This window comes from Thermobia domestica, chromosome 5 (genome assembly GCF_964235325.1).
Source record: "Thermobia domestica chromosome 5, izTheDome1.hap1.1, whole genome shotgun sequence".
In the NCBI taxonomy this organism is placed as follows: domain Eukaryota; kingdom Metazoa; phylum Arthropoda; class Insecta; order Zygentoma; family Lepismatidae; genus Thermobia; species Thermobia domestica.
In genome coordinates, this window is record NC_137458.1 from 301,983 (window position 1) to 318,303 (window position 16,321).

Sequence of the window (16,321 nt, forward strand, 5' to 3'; positions counted from 1 at the left end):
AAGTACGGTATGTCGTGAAAACGCCCTGGAAATGTCTTGAAATTTATGCTGTTAGAAATGTGTATATAGTTTCTAGAGCTACAAGTTTAAAAGGTTATATATACTCTTATTCTGTATTAATCTAAATCTTGTTTCCTGTTGGGATGAAGTGTGACCTTCTTTACAATACATTTGTATTTTTTCTGTACTTCAGAGCATAATATTCTATTGTATAAACCAAACTGTTCTATATATTTTTCAATGTCTTACTGGGAGGCCTGTGTATATTGAAAGTAAGTAGTAATAATCATTTTCACTACAAACAATAATTAAAAATATCGGTAGTAATATTGTATATATTTACATATAGACCTCGAAAATTCCAAAATATAAATTTCAAGAATTTGAATTAATTTTAGTATGAATTTGAATATATATATTCTTACGAACTATATTTAGTACCTTGTTTCCATTTTGTACTAAAACACAACAACACACTGAGCAAGGCTTATGATAATATGTAACAAAACACACAATCACGTGATTGTGTGTTTTGTTACATATTATCACACAGCCTTGCTCAGTGTGTTGTTACGAACTAATACTTACATACCAGTTCACATTCCAATATTTTAAAAATAAGTTCCAGGCAAGTTCAGCTATGTTTATAAGCAATTACGAGCTCATTAACATGCATGCATAACTACTATTGATTTCATAATGTATTTTGTAATTTGAATATTTAGAAAACTAATTGGGAAATGTCTTAACTTAATATGTTATTTTAATAATAATTATAAGACAATGTGCTTGTATAAGGTTGAAGTCACATTTGCCGAGATATTGCTTGTCATATTCGTTAGACTTGATCATTTGTAGGAATAGCATTTCTGTTCTTGGATATGTAAATGAGTGATGCCTCTGTTTTATTAGATTCTACAGTATGACATGTGGAATGTAAAACCTACTGATTTGTGGGACTGGGCTAGTCTCAAAGAGAAAATCGCAAAACATGGCGTGAGGAACTCTCTACTGCTTGCACCAATGCCCACAGCATCCACTGCCCAGATTTTGGGCAACAATGAATCAATCGAACCATATACTTCCAATATCTACACTAGGAGAGTGCTCTCCGGTGAATTTCAGGTAGGTTTCTTTTCTTTACTTATTACTACAAAGCATTGCATTATCATAGTTTTGTTTATTTCTTTCAAATTTTATCTTATTGTCATACTATTTCAATACTAGGAAAATACGTTTATGGAAAGTATCAGAACCCCTTTCTTCCCCTTTGAATACGGGATTACAATGAAAGTGTAATAAAAAAAAATACAATTCCCTATTTTTGGGATAAATTTTGAGTCTCTCTATTTCCTTAGGATGCGGCCTTTAATCAAAGTGGTAACGCAGCTTGAAGTAGGTACTATATTCCAAAAATAACTTGAAATGGTTAAGCTATTTTCTTGTAATGCGATTACGAAACAGATAACGTCAATTTCAATGCAGTGAAAGTAGTTACAGGAATAGCCCATTTCCCCCACTTTCATCTCCCTTAAAAGCTGAATTTTCAAGAACTCAGAACACCTGTCCGCTTATTTCTAATGAAGCATTTATATACGGAGTTTCATCTTCCCAACTTGAAGTCGTGAGAGACTTATTTTTGGCATAAATGTATCTCCAGCTGATCAGCTGTCTCCCCGTGATATGATTACAAACAGGTAATGTCGCTTTCAATATGAAGAGCGAAATTATAGGAAAGGCTCTTTCCTCTCCATGAGAACTGAAACTTTCAAAAATACTGGGATACGCTCCCGTTTCTTTGTAACAAGGAGTTTGTGCCGAGTTTCGTGCTCCAAACTTGACGGACTCACCACGAGGTATTAAATTTTTCGCATAAATTACGTTTTACTCCCACTCTCCTCCTCCTCCTCCCCCCCCCCCCCTCCGCTAAAATACCAATTTGAATAAAATCTTTCACGTATGATGGGAGTTCATGTTTTAGATTTAATTACTATATGTTTTAATTTATCTGCCTGTACCATTAGATTAGTATAGAAGTATTACTTAACCATGGGAATATTTACAAGGTCGCCACTTTTTTAAGTTGTCTTGAAGTTGAGGTAGACTAATGCTAATAAAGATTTACAACACAAACATACTAAAGCACTAGATAGACACCACTTAACCTCGAGCAGGTTGTCGTTAGACTGTAAGTGTGAAACAGAAAAATATCTGTAAATCATTTTAGACATTTTAAATCGAGAACATGTGAATAGGTGGACATCGCCAGCGAAACATCAGTGTAGAAATAATGGGCGCAGTATAATAACATTAAAGATAAACGGAGAAGTAAGGAAGATTATGATAATATAGTCGATCTTTTGATCCACTCACCTGACTAGTAAATCCTTTTCCTCCTCACAGACTGTGCAATGTGACGCGGCCGAACGATCGCCCGGCAGTGTAGTTTCCACTATAGCAAACTTCTGCAAACAATTGGAGGGGGATTGGTCTCACCATACCTCTTTACGAACTTAACGAAGACTCTGCGAGGTCGAGGACGAGGTTGAGAAAGTGTCTGAGAAGCCCAAACCACAACAGTCTATTGGTGAGACGCCCAGGGGACTTCGGTGTTTGAAGACAGTTTGACGAGTGGCAGTCTTCTTCCCTAAGTGCAATATTCCGCAACCTCCAGAAATCCCTTAAAAAACTCTTCCTTGTACTGCAGCACAAACTCAGAACGACTCTTGTGGTCTGTTTGGCGGTAGAAAATTGATTGAACTGTTCCTCGCATCCCTCATCCATTTTTACTTGTCCTTATGAGGTATACGAGGTAATTTCCAAGAACAAGGAAATATTGGGAACTAACCTGTCTTATTTCTCAATAGACACTCTCTACAGTTCCCATCCCTCCGTCCATTTTGTGTAGCATGTGGCATAGTCCTCTTTGAGGGATATGTTTCAGATACTGAAAAATAACACTTCCTAGGGATGATCTACTGGCAAAATGGCGTCCGCGAAGAGAATCTCTGAGGTTTGAGAAAACTAGAAGTCACTTGGGGCTAAATGTGGTGAGTAGGGTAGGTGTGGCAAAAGTTCAATTCCGTGGTCAGCCAAGAATGAGGTCAATCTAGCACGGTGCATTGTCCATGTGGGAGATGAAATTGTCGTTTCTCAATTTTGGCAAAAATTCTGTATCCAAAAGTACGAAAATACTCGGCCGTAATTGTATGACCTTTCGGAACGGTGGAGCATTATCAATCCCTGGGAATCCCAGAACATAATGTACAACACCGTCTCACTGTATGCTACCTGACGACATTTTTTGAAAGATTGGTGAATCTGTGTGTTTACACTACATGACTACCTTTCTGTTTGAGTTGAATAATGAAATCTATGATTCACCCATTGTCATAACACTTGATCGTTATTAAGCATTTGTAATGCTCAGCGAGAAGAAACTTTCCTTAGGCCCAGTTCGTTTGTAATTCATTCTGCTGTTCTCAGTGTATCACAAATCGCCTGCATGGTGACACCCTATCTTCATGATGAAATTTTCAACATTGCAGTAGGACGTCCAGACTTCTGTTCATTTTTCACACATTTTTCACTTCCTAACATTTTTTTTCTGCAAGAGCACTATCACCACACACGCCTTTCACCTGACGATAAAAATAGACTGCACGTCCAACTGCGGTGAAGAGTTTCACAATTACCCGTTGCTGTTCAACCGAAAATTGTCCCCGGGCAGTGTCAGAAACACGTTTTACTCGTTCACTACTGTAACTCAATTACTGCAACCTAGTAAACAAAATCTTCACTGCTTAAGAGACAAAAAATGGTTGTGTCTAACGCTGTAGTTGCTCCTCTAAAATGACAAGAAAAAAATCTGGACTTTTGAACAAAACGGCACGTACTTTTGATGTGAATTTCGTACGTTAGTTTTTCTAGCGTCCTGGATGTGACACTTTGTAAGGCGGTGCCTGCGAGATTCTTCTGGATGATAAGTATTGTTTCTTTTGAGATACCATGTCGTATGGCCAAAATTAAAAGTTTAGTGTATCAAACAATAAGACCTGTTTTCCGCCAAAACTAATTCTGGTTTTTTGAAGAATATTTAAAACGACGAAAACAGCAAGTTCTGTGACCCAGCATTTGTTAAGAGTTTTCAGTTAACATTGTGACATTGAAAGCATACACGCAAATTTCCTTTTTAAATCTTTTTTTAAAAATTGTTAGTGTATAGTACTACACAAATTGTATTACCATATTGTTATTAAAATGTATTTTAAGAAAATTAAGTGCAAAATTGCTAACATAAACGCAGCAGATTACAAGAAAATATTTGTACAGTTAGCTGTAAGTAATTATGCATAAATTGTTATAAGAGTCAATTGAACTTTGTTTCAGGTTGTGAACCACCATCTTCTGAGAGATTTGACTGAGCGTGGTTTGTGGGACGAAGAAATGAAAACAAAAATAATTGCCCACGGAGGATCCATTCAGGTACTTTTTCTTATTTTAATATATTTTGAACTAGGCAAGATTAGTTACAAGAGTAACTGTTCAACAGAATTTGTCTAGAATTACAAATATTAAATGAGGCGCTCTCGCAAATCTTCAGATCGTTTTTCCATTCTGTATTACAACTAGTAACATGGAACAATTGTAACAATCTGAGGTCGTAATTCTTTTGTGGGTAGAATTGTTAATCGTAATAGTTTATTTTCTCTTTTCACAGCTGCAGACTGGATTCAGAATGAAAGAACTTGAATAGTTTATGGGGAAGTTATTGAACTTCCTTCGGTGTTCAGTCTTAGAAAAATCACAGAAGGTTAACATAAATTGCCTTAATTATCATATACACTCTTTTCGTCGGATGAACATATTAGGTATCAGTTTTATGAAACAGAAATCTCTCTAAGAATTGAGGAGTCGCGGTGGCTCAATGGTAGTGTTCACATCTGGTGCTCGATCCCAGCTCGCACTAAGTAAACTTTGTGGTGGACAAACACCGTGTGCGTGGGTTTTCTCGGGGTCCTTCCGTTTCCTCCCACTTCATTCCACTATTTCATTAATTTCTCATCATCACCGTCTCCTTTAGCCTAGCCGGCATAACCGTGGGAGTATAACTTTGATTTCATTTCCCTCTCTGCGGATCATCCTTTCTTGACCCTTTCAAACCTAATTTTCCTATAATCGTTAAAGAAAAATACTTCTGTACTTCAGAGAATCAAAAAAGTTGTTGGATGGAAAGTTATCCTACTAATAGTACAATCTGGTATCCATCTAAGAAAACTAAATGTTTTCAAGTAAAGCATTCCATTATAAAAATTAAGAAATAACGTGATAAATGGAATGGACGTAGACTGAATCTATTTGATCTATTTTGCATAGCTTGTTAGGAAAACTCGAATCCATGTGAATGAACAAGATATAAAATTTAAGATGTTCACGTATTGCGTCGCTATCTTCGATCTGTTCTGAAACTGTTTCGTTGGTCAGTTCAGTCTTTTTCAGTCGGCAAATATGTGTTTAATGTAGTCTCTTCCCTCCTGCACATATTGGTCTTGTTACTGTTCAGTTGACTACGTAGAATTCTTTCACTAAAGCACTAAATCTTGGACAGTGATAATTATAAGTATAAAAGATATTTATACATCTGACTGCTGTAACCTACCAGAGATTCATATTCTGCATTGGATAGCAGTTACCAGATCAAATCTACGAAAATAATTTGGTAGAAAACTAATTTCTAAAATTCTGGTGTAGAGTACCTGATATTACTGACTGCTGTAAATGAGTTACTAAATTACTTATAGCAGATTCTTTCGAAATTATAATGTTATTTCCGTTTATGGCCTTGTTAATGAAAGGCAAATTAGATAAGCAATGAAACTGCATAATCAACCATTTGTTAACAAGTAACAGATTGTAAAGAACTCAAAATAAAATTTAACTTCAAACCGGAATTTTAAAATATATTTTCAAAACTTGCAACATGCGTCAGTTGCATACTCTGAGGGAATAGATAATAGTTGTAAAAGAAGTGTTAAACGCATTTTGTAGATTTTGAAAGAAATTCGGTGCGTTAACATAAAATGCTTGCTGATTTTTAAAATTCTTAGTGTCAGTTTTAAAAATTCGTGAGATTGTTGTAATTTATGTATTTATTTATTTATTGTGTTTCTTCTAGAATATTGAAGGTATTCCTGATGATCTAAAGGCCCTGTACAAGACTGTGTGGGAGATCTCACAAAAAATTGTCATCAAGATGGCAGCTGAGAGAGGCCCCTACATAGATCAGAGCCAGTCTTTGAATATTCACATTGCAGAGCCAAATTATGGGAAGCTAACGTCCATGCATTTCTACGCTTGGAAGTCGGTGAGTTTATTAGACTCATGTTAGGGTAAATCTGAAACATGTTCTCTGTATTATGAAACCATTGGGAAAGGTCCCTCGACACATTTTATTTCTGACAAATCAAGTAGTATTTATTTTCATGGATTAATTTGTGCATGTGTACGCAGATTCTTCGACTGCTTCAAAGAGAGAACTTAACAATACCATGTATAATGGAAAATAAAGAACTTAACATCTAGAGAGAGAGGCAAAATATGAAATTTCATATTTTAAACCATGCCTCATAGTGCAATGGGTACAAGGATCTTAATATATCATGGTATGCTGATGTATGCCTAAACTTACGTCTCACTTCGTTAAACCCATGATCTTGCACTCCCTTCAAGGATAAATACACTTCCCCTCTGACATGTACAACTGGATATTTATTTCTTATGAGAACAGAGCGACCCAAGCCTCTCTCCTAGTTACAGACTATGTATTAGTGGAAGAACCAAATCTAGTGTAGACGTTGGAGCGATTTAAGGCAAACTAAAATCCCGCTTTTGGTGCCAGGGGGCGTCCCGATTTACGAGGTACCGAATCCTATGGTATGACCAGAACCTGCCAGACCCTAGCTTATGATCTGGAAACCCCTTGAAACCAGGGAGGGAACTGAGGTAACACCAGCACGTGATTGAAACCAATGAGTCGCGTAATCGATCAATTTGAGAATAAAAGAACCTCTCCTTCCCGGTAGGATCTCTTCACAACTCATTCATTTTGTGAGAAAGAAAAGATAATGCCAGCGTAGGATTTACTTGTACCCATAATACATTTAATTTTTTTTTTAAACATTGCTTTACATCCCATGGTGGACGAAGCTGTGCGGCGAGGTCCCACGATTGTCATGGAATGAGCATGTAGGAGGAAATAGGGAAAACCGAGGTATCTACCACAAAATCGCATGGCCTGATATTGAACCAGGAATTCACACCTTAATGGAATTTTTCCCCTTTAGGAGCAGAAGTTTTGAAAACATTGAAGAATTCCCTTATTTTTAAGTAAGGGTTTTTATACCGAATTTCACCTCTCCAACTGAAGCGAATCCTCTCATTCGCTAATTTCTGAATAAAGATCGGGAAAATAGATCATAGGAATGATCCCCAGTTTAACCCTTCGGAGAGAATTTTTTGGAAACTGTAAAACACTTATTCCCTTATCTTTAAATAAGAGTTTGAGTTTCACGCCTCCCAACTTCAGCAAATAATCATTCTGCACTTTGGGAAGGGAATGGTGGTTTTTTTAAAAATGACCGCCCATACTCCCTAATTTTCGAAAACTAAACAGTCTACCTCTAACTTAAGCAAATCCTCACATTCAGCACCTTCTGAATAAAGAAACGTAAATTTGAGTATTATAGTATTTTTTATATATTAAGGAGCAGGATTTTCGAAAACAAACACGTCACGCGGTGCGTTCCAATACAGAAACTAACTTTCAGAAGAGACTTCATTGACAAACCACGAAGCCAAAATATAGAACCACCTGAGTCCTAAAATTCAGAAAATTTACGAAGTGTTAAATCGTAATTACGAAGTAGAATTAATGTTTATAACTGCCAAAAATAAAGGACAACCACATAGAGCATAAATTAAAGACAAATTGTGAAATTCCACATAAATTATTAATGTCAACAGTCCTTTTCTGAAGGTGGCGAATTGACTGGAAATACAGAGACAATTATTAAGGGCAATCAAAAATCGAAATGAAGTCACTCAATACTTTGTACTAATTGTTGTTACAAGAAAAAACTTAAATAAGAGATGTAAAAGTAAGGATCCGGTGATAGTTCTGATGATGCTACCAGAGAGGAACGAAATATTCAATTATTAAAGTAACAAACACGGAGACATAAGGTGAGCCATTTTTCTTATGAATACATGGCCTATAGCTTCTGTAAGTAGATATACTATAAAAGTCATATTTCTTTATACTTTGCCCCTCTTTACTAATAATATAGAGACCTATCGACAATACAAAACTTCAGGGGGCGCGGTGGCTCAATGGTAGAGCGTTCACCTCCGATGCTTGGGGTCCCTGGTTCGATCCCAGCTCGCGCCGTGTGGACTTTGTGGTGGACAAACACCGTGCTCGTGGGTTTTCTCGGGGTCCTCCCGTTTCCTCCCACTTTCTTCATTCCATCATTTCACTCATCTCTCCTCATCACAGCCTCCTTTAGCCTAACCGGCATAACCGTGGGACGTAAAACTTAAAGATTTCATTTCATTTTCAGTAGAAAACTTTAGACTCCAATTTACCTATTTTCAACAAAAGAGATAAAAAGAAGCTTAGGCGTAAACCTGATCGAGATTGAATAGTTTACGAATAAAAACTGCTTTTTCATGTAATTACATATCAGTTCTCATACTACTAATGAGAATCTAGTTGTGACGTTGGAGTTGTTATAGATTGCAAGGTAATTTTCAAAGGTCATATTACAAAAACAAAAAAAAAAATTCTTAGACATAGTACAGATTTAAGTAAGTTAACCTTTTATTTTGAACATGGCGTTGTCCGCCTGTTTGGGCCCTGGTTTCTCTAATTCTTTGAAATGGGGACAAACAGCACCGAGTAATCTCGATTTCACTTTGTTCAATTTTTCTTGCTATAGTCCGCCACAGAAATCTCTTAACATACCAGAATCGTAATCTGAATCAATTAAGGTTGTCAGACCACAAATTTCTTTGCAGAATTACTCATCTCTTACATGTTTATAAACATTCAAAGAACGAAGTGTGGAGTCTCGCACTTTTTCATTGTTTGAATTTTTATTGAATTCGCATCTATGGAGGATGTAGAATAAAGTAAATCGGTTGATTCTTCCCATTTTCTCACGTAGTTCATCAAATTGTTGAAGTTTTCAACGATGGAAATTCATTGTTTGAAGACTGACGTATTCTAAATTTTCAGTCTTTTGGTTGTGCTGTGCGATAGTCAATGTTCTTTATATGTTTATTCTCTGATATTCTTGTTGCATTGAATGTCCAATCTGAAGTAGTTTTCCCAGTTCTGTATAGTCTTTGTAATTGCAGTATAGCCTCCTCAATACATTTCCGTTGTGCTTTGTCGTTTAGTTCGTTGTTAGAAGCTGTAGTGATATCATCTGTAATTTCCGCTGCTAATTTTATTCTTTTCTACCTATTTTATTATACATGTCATGTAACTCAAACAGGGTTCTGGAACTAAATTAATTTCATATTCCAAAGTTTCACTGATTTGTTTGAAATAGAACAAAATTCTAATGAAATCTAAAGGAAAAGACCTTTTAAGTTGAAATTAAATGTACATTAAATCTGATTAAATGTAGATTGGAGGGTTAAACGACACTTTGGATTACGTATGTGGTAATTAGAACTTGGCGGTCTTCTGGAAGTACAGTAGTCCAGTGCACATTGGACGCGGCTCACCACGAGAAGGAAACTTAGATTTAAATTCGCGTTGTAACACCAGTGAAAGAGCCTCGAGAAGATTCGAAATATATTTAAGATAATTCACTAAATTTGAAGAATGTTTATAACCTTTTCCTTCCACTGTGGTACGAACAAAAATGTCAATTGCCTGGATCCATTTTTCATAGCATAATTTTCTGAATTTAATGTGATGGTCATAATGCGTATAATTTAAATTTAGGAAAATATAACTAACTTTTTAAACATTAAGATTAGTGATAGTTTGATGTAATGAAGAATGTTTCTTGTGTTGATTTCAGGGTCTAAAAACAGGAATGTACTATCTGCGTACGAAGCCAGCAGCGAATGCTATTCAGTTCACCGTTGACAAAACGAAACTCAATAAATCCGTGGCCACATCAGTGAATGGCAACAGCCCAGCGCAGAAGAAAGCTGACAATATGGCGGCCATGGTGTGTTCTTTGGAAAATAAAGATGAATGCATGATGTGTGGATCATAACTTGAGTTCCTTTTTATATGTGATTATTTTAGTTATGTAATTAAAGAGAGGGGAGAATATATAAAGATTATTCATCACTTTATATGAATATTAGTGATTTTCTTTAAAACTATTTTCTTGATTATGGAACATGAATGAATCAAAGGTAGTTTTATAGTTTTTTTTTTTATTTAAGTACAGTAGAAAGCTTTTGTATATTGTGAATCCGTTGTTGTACGAATGCTGGCTCATGAGAACAATTACTCCTGTGATACTACCAATAGATCTTTTTACACGTGTTCACTTTTATATGCGTGTGCGTGTGTGTGTATTTATATCAGTTAACTAAAGCTATTTTTGTGAATGTTTTGTGTTGATGTTTGTTGAATTATTGAGTAACCAGAATACTACAGAATTTTTAACAGAAGGTGTCATTGAATTTAAATTCGTATTTATATTCGAGAATCAATTGGAGCATGTAAAAATCAGTTCCTGTTACAAATATATTTGACCTGCTAACAAGGAACTTAAAAAAACACTTCACAATGACAAGCTGTTAAAAACAGAAAATACGGATCACATTAAATAGCCTCTTAACGCTCGTGCAGTGTCTCTGTGAAATAACGAAATAAGTTCTACCGGATTTACGTTTTTAACTTCTGTTCCGGTGGTTTGTTTTACTCTGATGGATCAGGATTTTTTTTTTTTTTTTTTTCATCCTCAAATGCAAACTTTTTTAAAAGGATATATTAAACCTTAAAGTAATATCATCGTGTGAAAAAAAAAGTGTCTGGTATCATTGTAATCTTGTATGTTATCGATCTCTAGATTATTTGGCTTATATTCAAAATGAGCAAACGTAGACTTATAAGGAAATTGTATGGTCATTTTAAAATTTAAAATATTTGGGCACATGGTTCTGTCCGAAGTAATGTTTATTTGTTGCATTCTAGTTGAAGCTGTTACCTCAACAGTTTTGTTCATGAATATTATTTGATATAATTAAATTAATAAGTTTTTAAAAAATTACATTACTGAACTATTTACGTCCTACTACAGTCTTTTATTGAAGGAGCAAGTTGAGCGATCTCACAAAACAGATAGTAAACACTTTTTCCTGTTTCAGTAGTCATTGCTAGAGACTTTATATTTAATAAAAAAGAAAGAAAGAAACACATCTGGAAATGTAACTTTTTTTAGACAAAAAAAAAATGAATTGATTTTTACAAAATTAATATATATGTTTTAATATATTACACCTTGGTAAGTTCTTGTGTAACTATTGCCTTCGACTAGATCTGTTGGTATAAAATTCAGATGAATGTTAACGATTTAAATGTTGACCAGTACAATAACTTACAAAGAGTGAAAAAGTTATTTGATTTGAGTGGACTGGGACTCGAACGCGAGATCTCCTGCTTACCCTGCCGATGCGTTAACCACTACGCCACCCAGTCCGCTTCCCAGAACAGCCAAACACTCTGTCACTGCTGCAGTCGGTGCTCTCCACTCAGACCACATGGCTTGTACCACAGCCTAAGCTGCTGTGCTTGGATAATCCAGTGTTCATATATTGAGAACACCTTTTGACGGTTGTAATTTCATATACGTTAATGAAAGGAGGAAACAACCGATTCCGGGAAAGTACTAGCTGTCATAATAAAGTCTTTACTGTTATTAAAAGTACGTAAGTAAAGTACAATGATTTGGTACGACATTCCTGGAACAACTGGCGTATAACCTGAAACGAAACGATAAAAATAAGATTAATATATGGCAGGTGGGTGTGCAAAGTGCGTTAAATCAAAACTTACTGTTTTATAGAAATCGCATTTGAAAGTTCAGACATAAATCCAAAATCCGGTTTTGGGAAAATGGTTAGCTGTTGTAGCTTTTCATGTTAATAAGACAGTTTTATGTCTGAAACCCAAAACCGGATTTTTGGATTTATATCTGAACTTTCAAATGCGACTTCTCTGGAACACTAATTTAAACGCACTTTACACACCCACCCGCCATATATCGGTAAATAATGGCAGATCTTCGAGAGTAAAGTCCAATGTGACGAATTGTTTAAAGTGTATTAATTGTTGTCATTGTTAATGAGAATAAGTAATGGTGAAATAATCCATATGAATGTTATTAAAAGTAAATAATGCTACGAGAATGTACAGTATAAGCAATTTAATTTACCTGGTCATATTTAATTGGCTTCAAATGTGTCGTTCAGCTGCCATCCCTATAATAAACAAGTAAATATTTAATTATTTTACTCATGTTAAGACAAGATACACTTCTAACAAAACCTATTGCTTACACCCAGTGGCGTATTTACGATTTTGTTTTTTGGGGGGAGGGGGGCTTGGCTACTTTGCTACCTGGAAATGTTCTGCAGGATATTTAATTTACTTTAATATAGTAAATACAATTTTGGGGGAGGGACTTAAGCCCGGAAGCCCCCCGTTAAATACGTCACTGCTTACACCTGTGTTTATGTACTTCCATCGGTTTGCTTCCTCAAACAATGTGCTTCAAATAAACTTTAACAATTCTACGCACGCTTTAAACTTCTGGAATCGATTTCTAACTTAGCTAAAGGCCTGCAATAAATGAAGTTTGTGTATAATAAAATCATCTATCTTTATATAAGTATATATAGATCTACTTAATCTAACGTACAGAAAGCGTTATATGTAAAGAGCAATAGATAATACTCAACCCTAACTAAAGTAAGACCTTCAAAGCAAAGCGAACTAGTTGAAAAAAAGCCTAATCTACTACAGGAAGCACTAAATCTACAGCTGCAATATCTACTACGAAGGATACAACATAATCTACTTTCGGCTACTTACTACTGGTATTTTCTCTTTAACGGAAACTTGAATATTGAATTCTATAACTACAGACATGAGATTTCTTCTTTTATAAAATGCAGTATGTTCTATGTCGAAATCTAAAGAATTCAATCCAATGTATAATTAATTAGGATTATTTATATCGTATTTGCATGTTTTTGTATTTCAGTGTCAATTACGTGTTGATAAAATTTATTATGGTTTAAATACAAAATTGTATTTCAGGATTTTCTTGACTTTTTTTTTTTTTTTTTTCATTTGTTGAATAACTTGAAGTTTTTGTAATTTAATACATGTTAGCAGGTCAGTATTAAGCTCTGACTTCAATTAAGTCACGGTTTAAAGATTCCACCCACCACCGTGCGTTGTGATAGAGATTTCGTTGTGCCTCCCTAGTATTCAAGGATATGAATGCGTTATATTTGGAGAACACTTCTACGGCAACTATGGACCTACACTTTCACTCATCGCGGGGCTGTATCCGAATAAAATATCTGCGTTAATAGCAAGAAGCCGAAGAGTACGGGCGATTACACGGTCGTTGTGCGTACATGAGATATATATACATCATGAGATTCTCGGGCGGGAGTAGTTCGGTTTAACAGGTTATATAAGTTTCGTCATTAGTTCGGAGATGTCCTATGAAATTTCGTAACTATGCCAAGGTAGCATATGGGCATGACAGAATCATACACAGTAGGTTCAAAAAATATTTTCGGAATGCCGAATACGATTCCCCATCAGGCCTTTCACAAGAAAATACAAAGCGTAACTTCGATAAGATTAAATTGATCAAAATAATTCATCGTTTGTAGAAAGAGAGCCATGCGAGGCTTGTTTTTTCCTTCAAAATTAAATTTGGATGGGGACACTTAGGACAAAAGTTGGAACAACACGATTGACACCTTCACCGTCGTAACCAACCACTGTAGAAAGTGTATTTTGTGAAGCAGCTAGATTTTTTAGTATAGCATTCAATATGCATACACCCTATCCCTATTAACACCTTTCCTTCAGAGATAGTTAGTGAAGAAAGTCACATCGGTCAAAATTTAGTTCTATCACTTGCAAGTAAGGAAAAAAATAAGTTAACTGAAATATTAGTAAGTGTATACTTGAGTTAGTGCATTAGACGAGCTTTGTTCTCTTAGTTTGAAGTGATAGAACTTTAACTTTTACCGGTGTGACTTCCCTCATGAACCACCTCTGCTTTCTTTAGTTTAATTTTGTCACTGCTGATAGCGAAAATTATCAATATAATCATTTAAACAATCTATAATTATTTAGAGGCGCAAAAGTGAGTGATAAAATTGCTCTTCAGGAGGTTTAGTCACAGTGAATTAAATGTACCACATCCATGGATAAAAATGTGTAAAAGGGTTGGAGATAAAGAGCTAAGCTAGCGCCGGAAGACACTTAAGATTATATGTGTGCAGTGTAATTGTATATAGATGAGGACGCTTTGAAAGTCTGAATGAAGAGAGTGGAGATGTACCATAGAAAAACGGTGCGTGTATAATGGAGAGAAAACATAACATAAAAGAACATATTAATGAAATTAAGCAAAAACAGGTACTTTTCGCCAGGATACTAAACCTGGTTTAAGAAGGAAAAGTTTAAGACATAATTGGGCATAGAGTATCCGTCCATCAAGCATATTAAGCAACTAACACAATTAGCACAGATGGAAAATTCAGACTTCATGATGTCCACTGACCTTGAGGGGACGAGCTGGTGTAATGCGTGGTCTAAGGTATTAAACTGTCATCTGTTTGTTGCTGATTCTTATTCCGCTCAAAGCATGGGTATTGGCTTTTTGCCATTCATTTCTCATTGTCCCTTTCGTCTAAAGGGGACAACCATGAAACGAAAAACGTAATTTTTAAGAAATAGAAAATATTTAAATTGGCGGGAGAACAGCTTCTGTAAAATTCTGTTTAGTTCTATCATAACTTGGTAAAAACTGACAAAATTTGAATTGAGCAGTTAATTCTTCCTGAGACTCCTAAACCAATTAATTTTGTAATAATGTAAGTAATAGTCTAATTTTTGCTGGCATCACTTACAGAATAGATTTGAAGAAAAGTAGAAAGTTTCCAGTCATCATCATCATAGCAGTTTTCTTCTCTTCGCCAGAAGCTGATGAATATGTATACGAGGGTCGTTGCATAAGTTTTTTTTTTTTTTTCTCGAAAATGGGAACGAATAAATAAAATCTGAAATATGCAAATGGAAGGTTGGTTCATATGTAAACATTACATGAAGGGACATGGATGAACACAAACTCCACCATAAAGATATAGCTCCACAAAAAAGACAAAAGTTTCGTCGTTCCAAACGCGTCCTCCTGTCAATTGCAATAGTACACATTAGTACAGGGCAGGAACACGTACCTGTGACATGACCTGTCATCTTGTGGATTCTTGGAGAGACACCTGATGCCATCTAATGCGCGTAGTTTGTAATGTACTATTGCAATTGTCAGTAAAACTTTTTTTTTTTTCGTGCTATATCTTTAGGATGGTGTGTGTTCATCCTCTCCTTCCATATAATGTTTACATATGAACTAACCTTCCATTTGCATTTTTCAGAATTTTGTTATTCGTTACCATGACCTTTGCAATGACCCTCGTATTATGCAGAAGAGCATATATGAGATTATTATGCGAGATTGCAATTAAGCAAAACAAATAACGTTATGGATGGATTAACCGTATAATTCTCTCTTGATAGACTTCTAAATTTCGTCAGTTTTAGAGAGAGAGAGAAATTATCTTGGGTAGCGATGGTTGGTACATTTGTTTCCGTATTTCTTATTTCATTGTAGTTTGTTTGCTAATTCTTAATTTATCTTATTAAACTTAAGAGAAAGCAGTAACCTCCTCAGTAGTTCCATGTAATTGATAAGCTAGTGCATTTATCACAAATGTATTTTTTAGAGGCATCTAACTACATAAATCATTTATACACATTAAATGCATTTATTTATTGAACAAATTCCCAGATACAGCATAACTTTGCCATTTTACACAGGGATATGTTAACACAGGAAGAAGAGGAGAAAAAAGTGTCAACAAAGAGTGCAAAAGTAATATTTGGCCAAAACTCGTTTAATTGCTCTGTCAAACACCAGGTAACTCGAAAAAATCTCCAGATCAGTTGTTAGATGATTATACACACAGACACGAAATT

General features: G+C 35.3%; 1 protein-coding gene across 1 annotated transcript in view; it reads left to right on the forward strand.

Moving 5' to 3' along the window:
* RnrL (Ribonucleoside diphosphate reductase large subunit) overlaps window positions 1-11,303 on the forward strand; it is a 52,343-nt gene extending 41,040 nt beyond the window's left edge. The window contains exons 11-14 of the mRNA XM_081758082.1: window positions 913-1,125; window positions 4,390-4,485; window positions 6,176-6,364; window positions 10,095-11,303. Of these exons, the coding sequence (XP_081614208.1) occupies window positions 913-1,125; window positions 4,390-4,485; window positions 6,176-6,364; window positions 10,095-10,295 (699 nt within the window). The 3' untranslated portion in view covers window positions 10,296-11,303. The remainder of the gene's footprint in view (window positions 1-912; window positions 1,126-4,389; window positions 4,486-6,175; window positions 6,365-10,094) is intronic.
* Window positions 11,304-16,321: the final 5,018 nt, after the last annotated feature.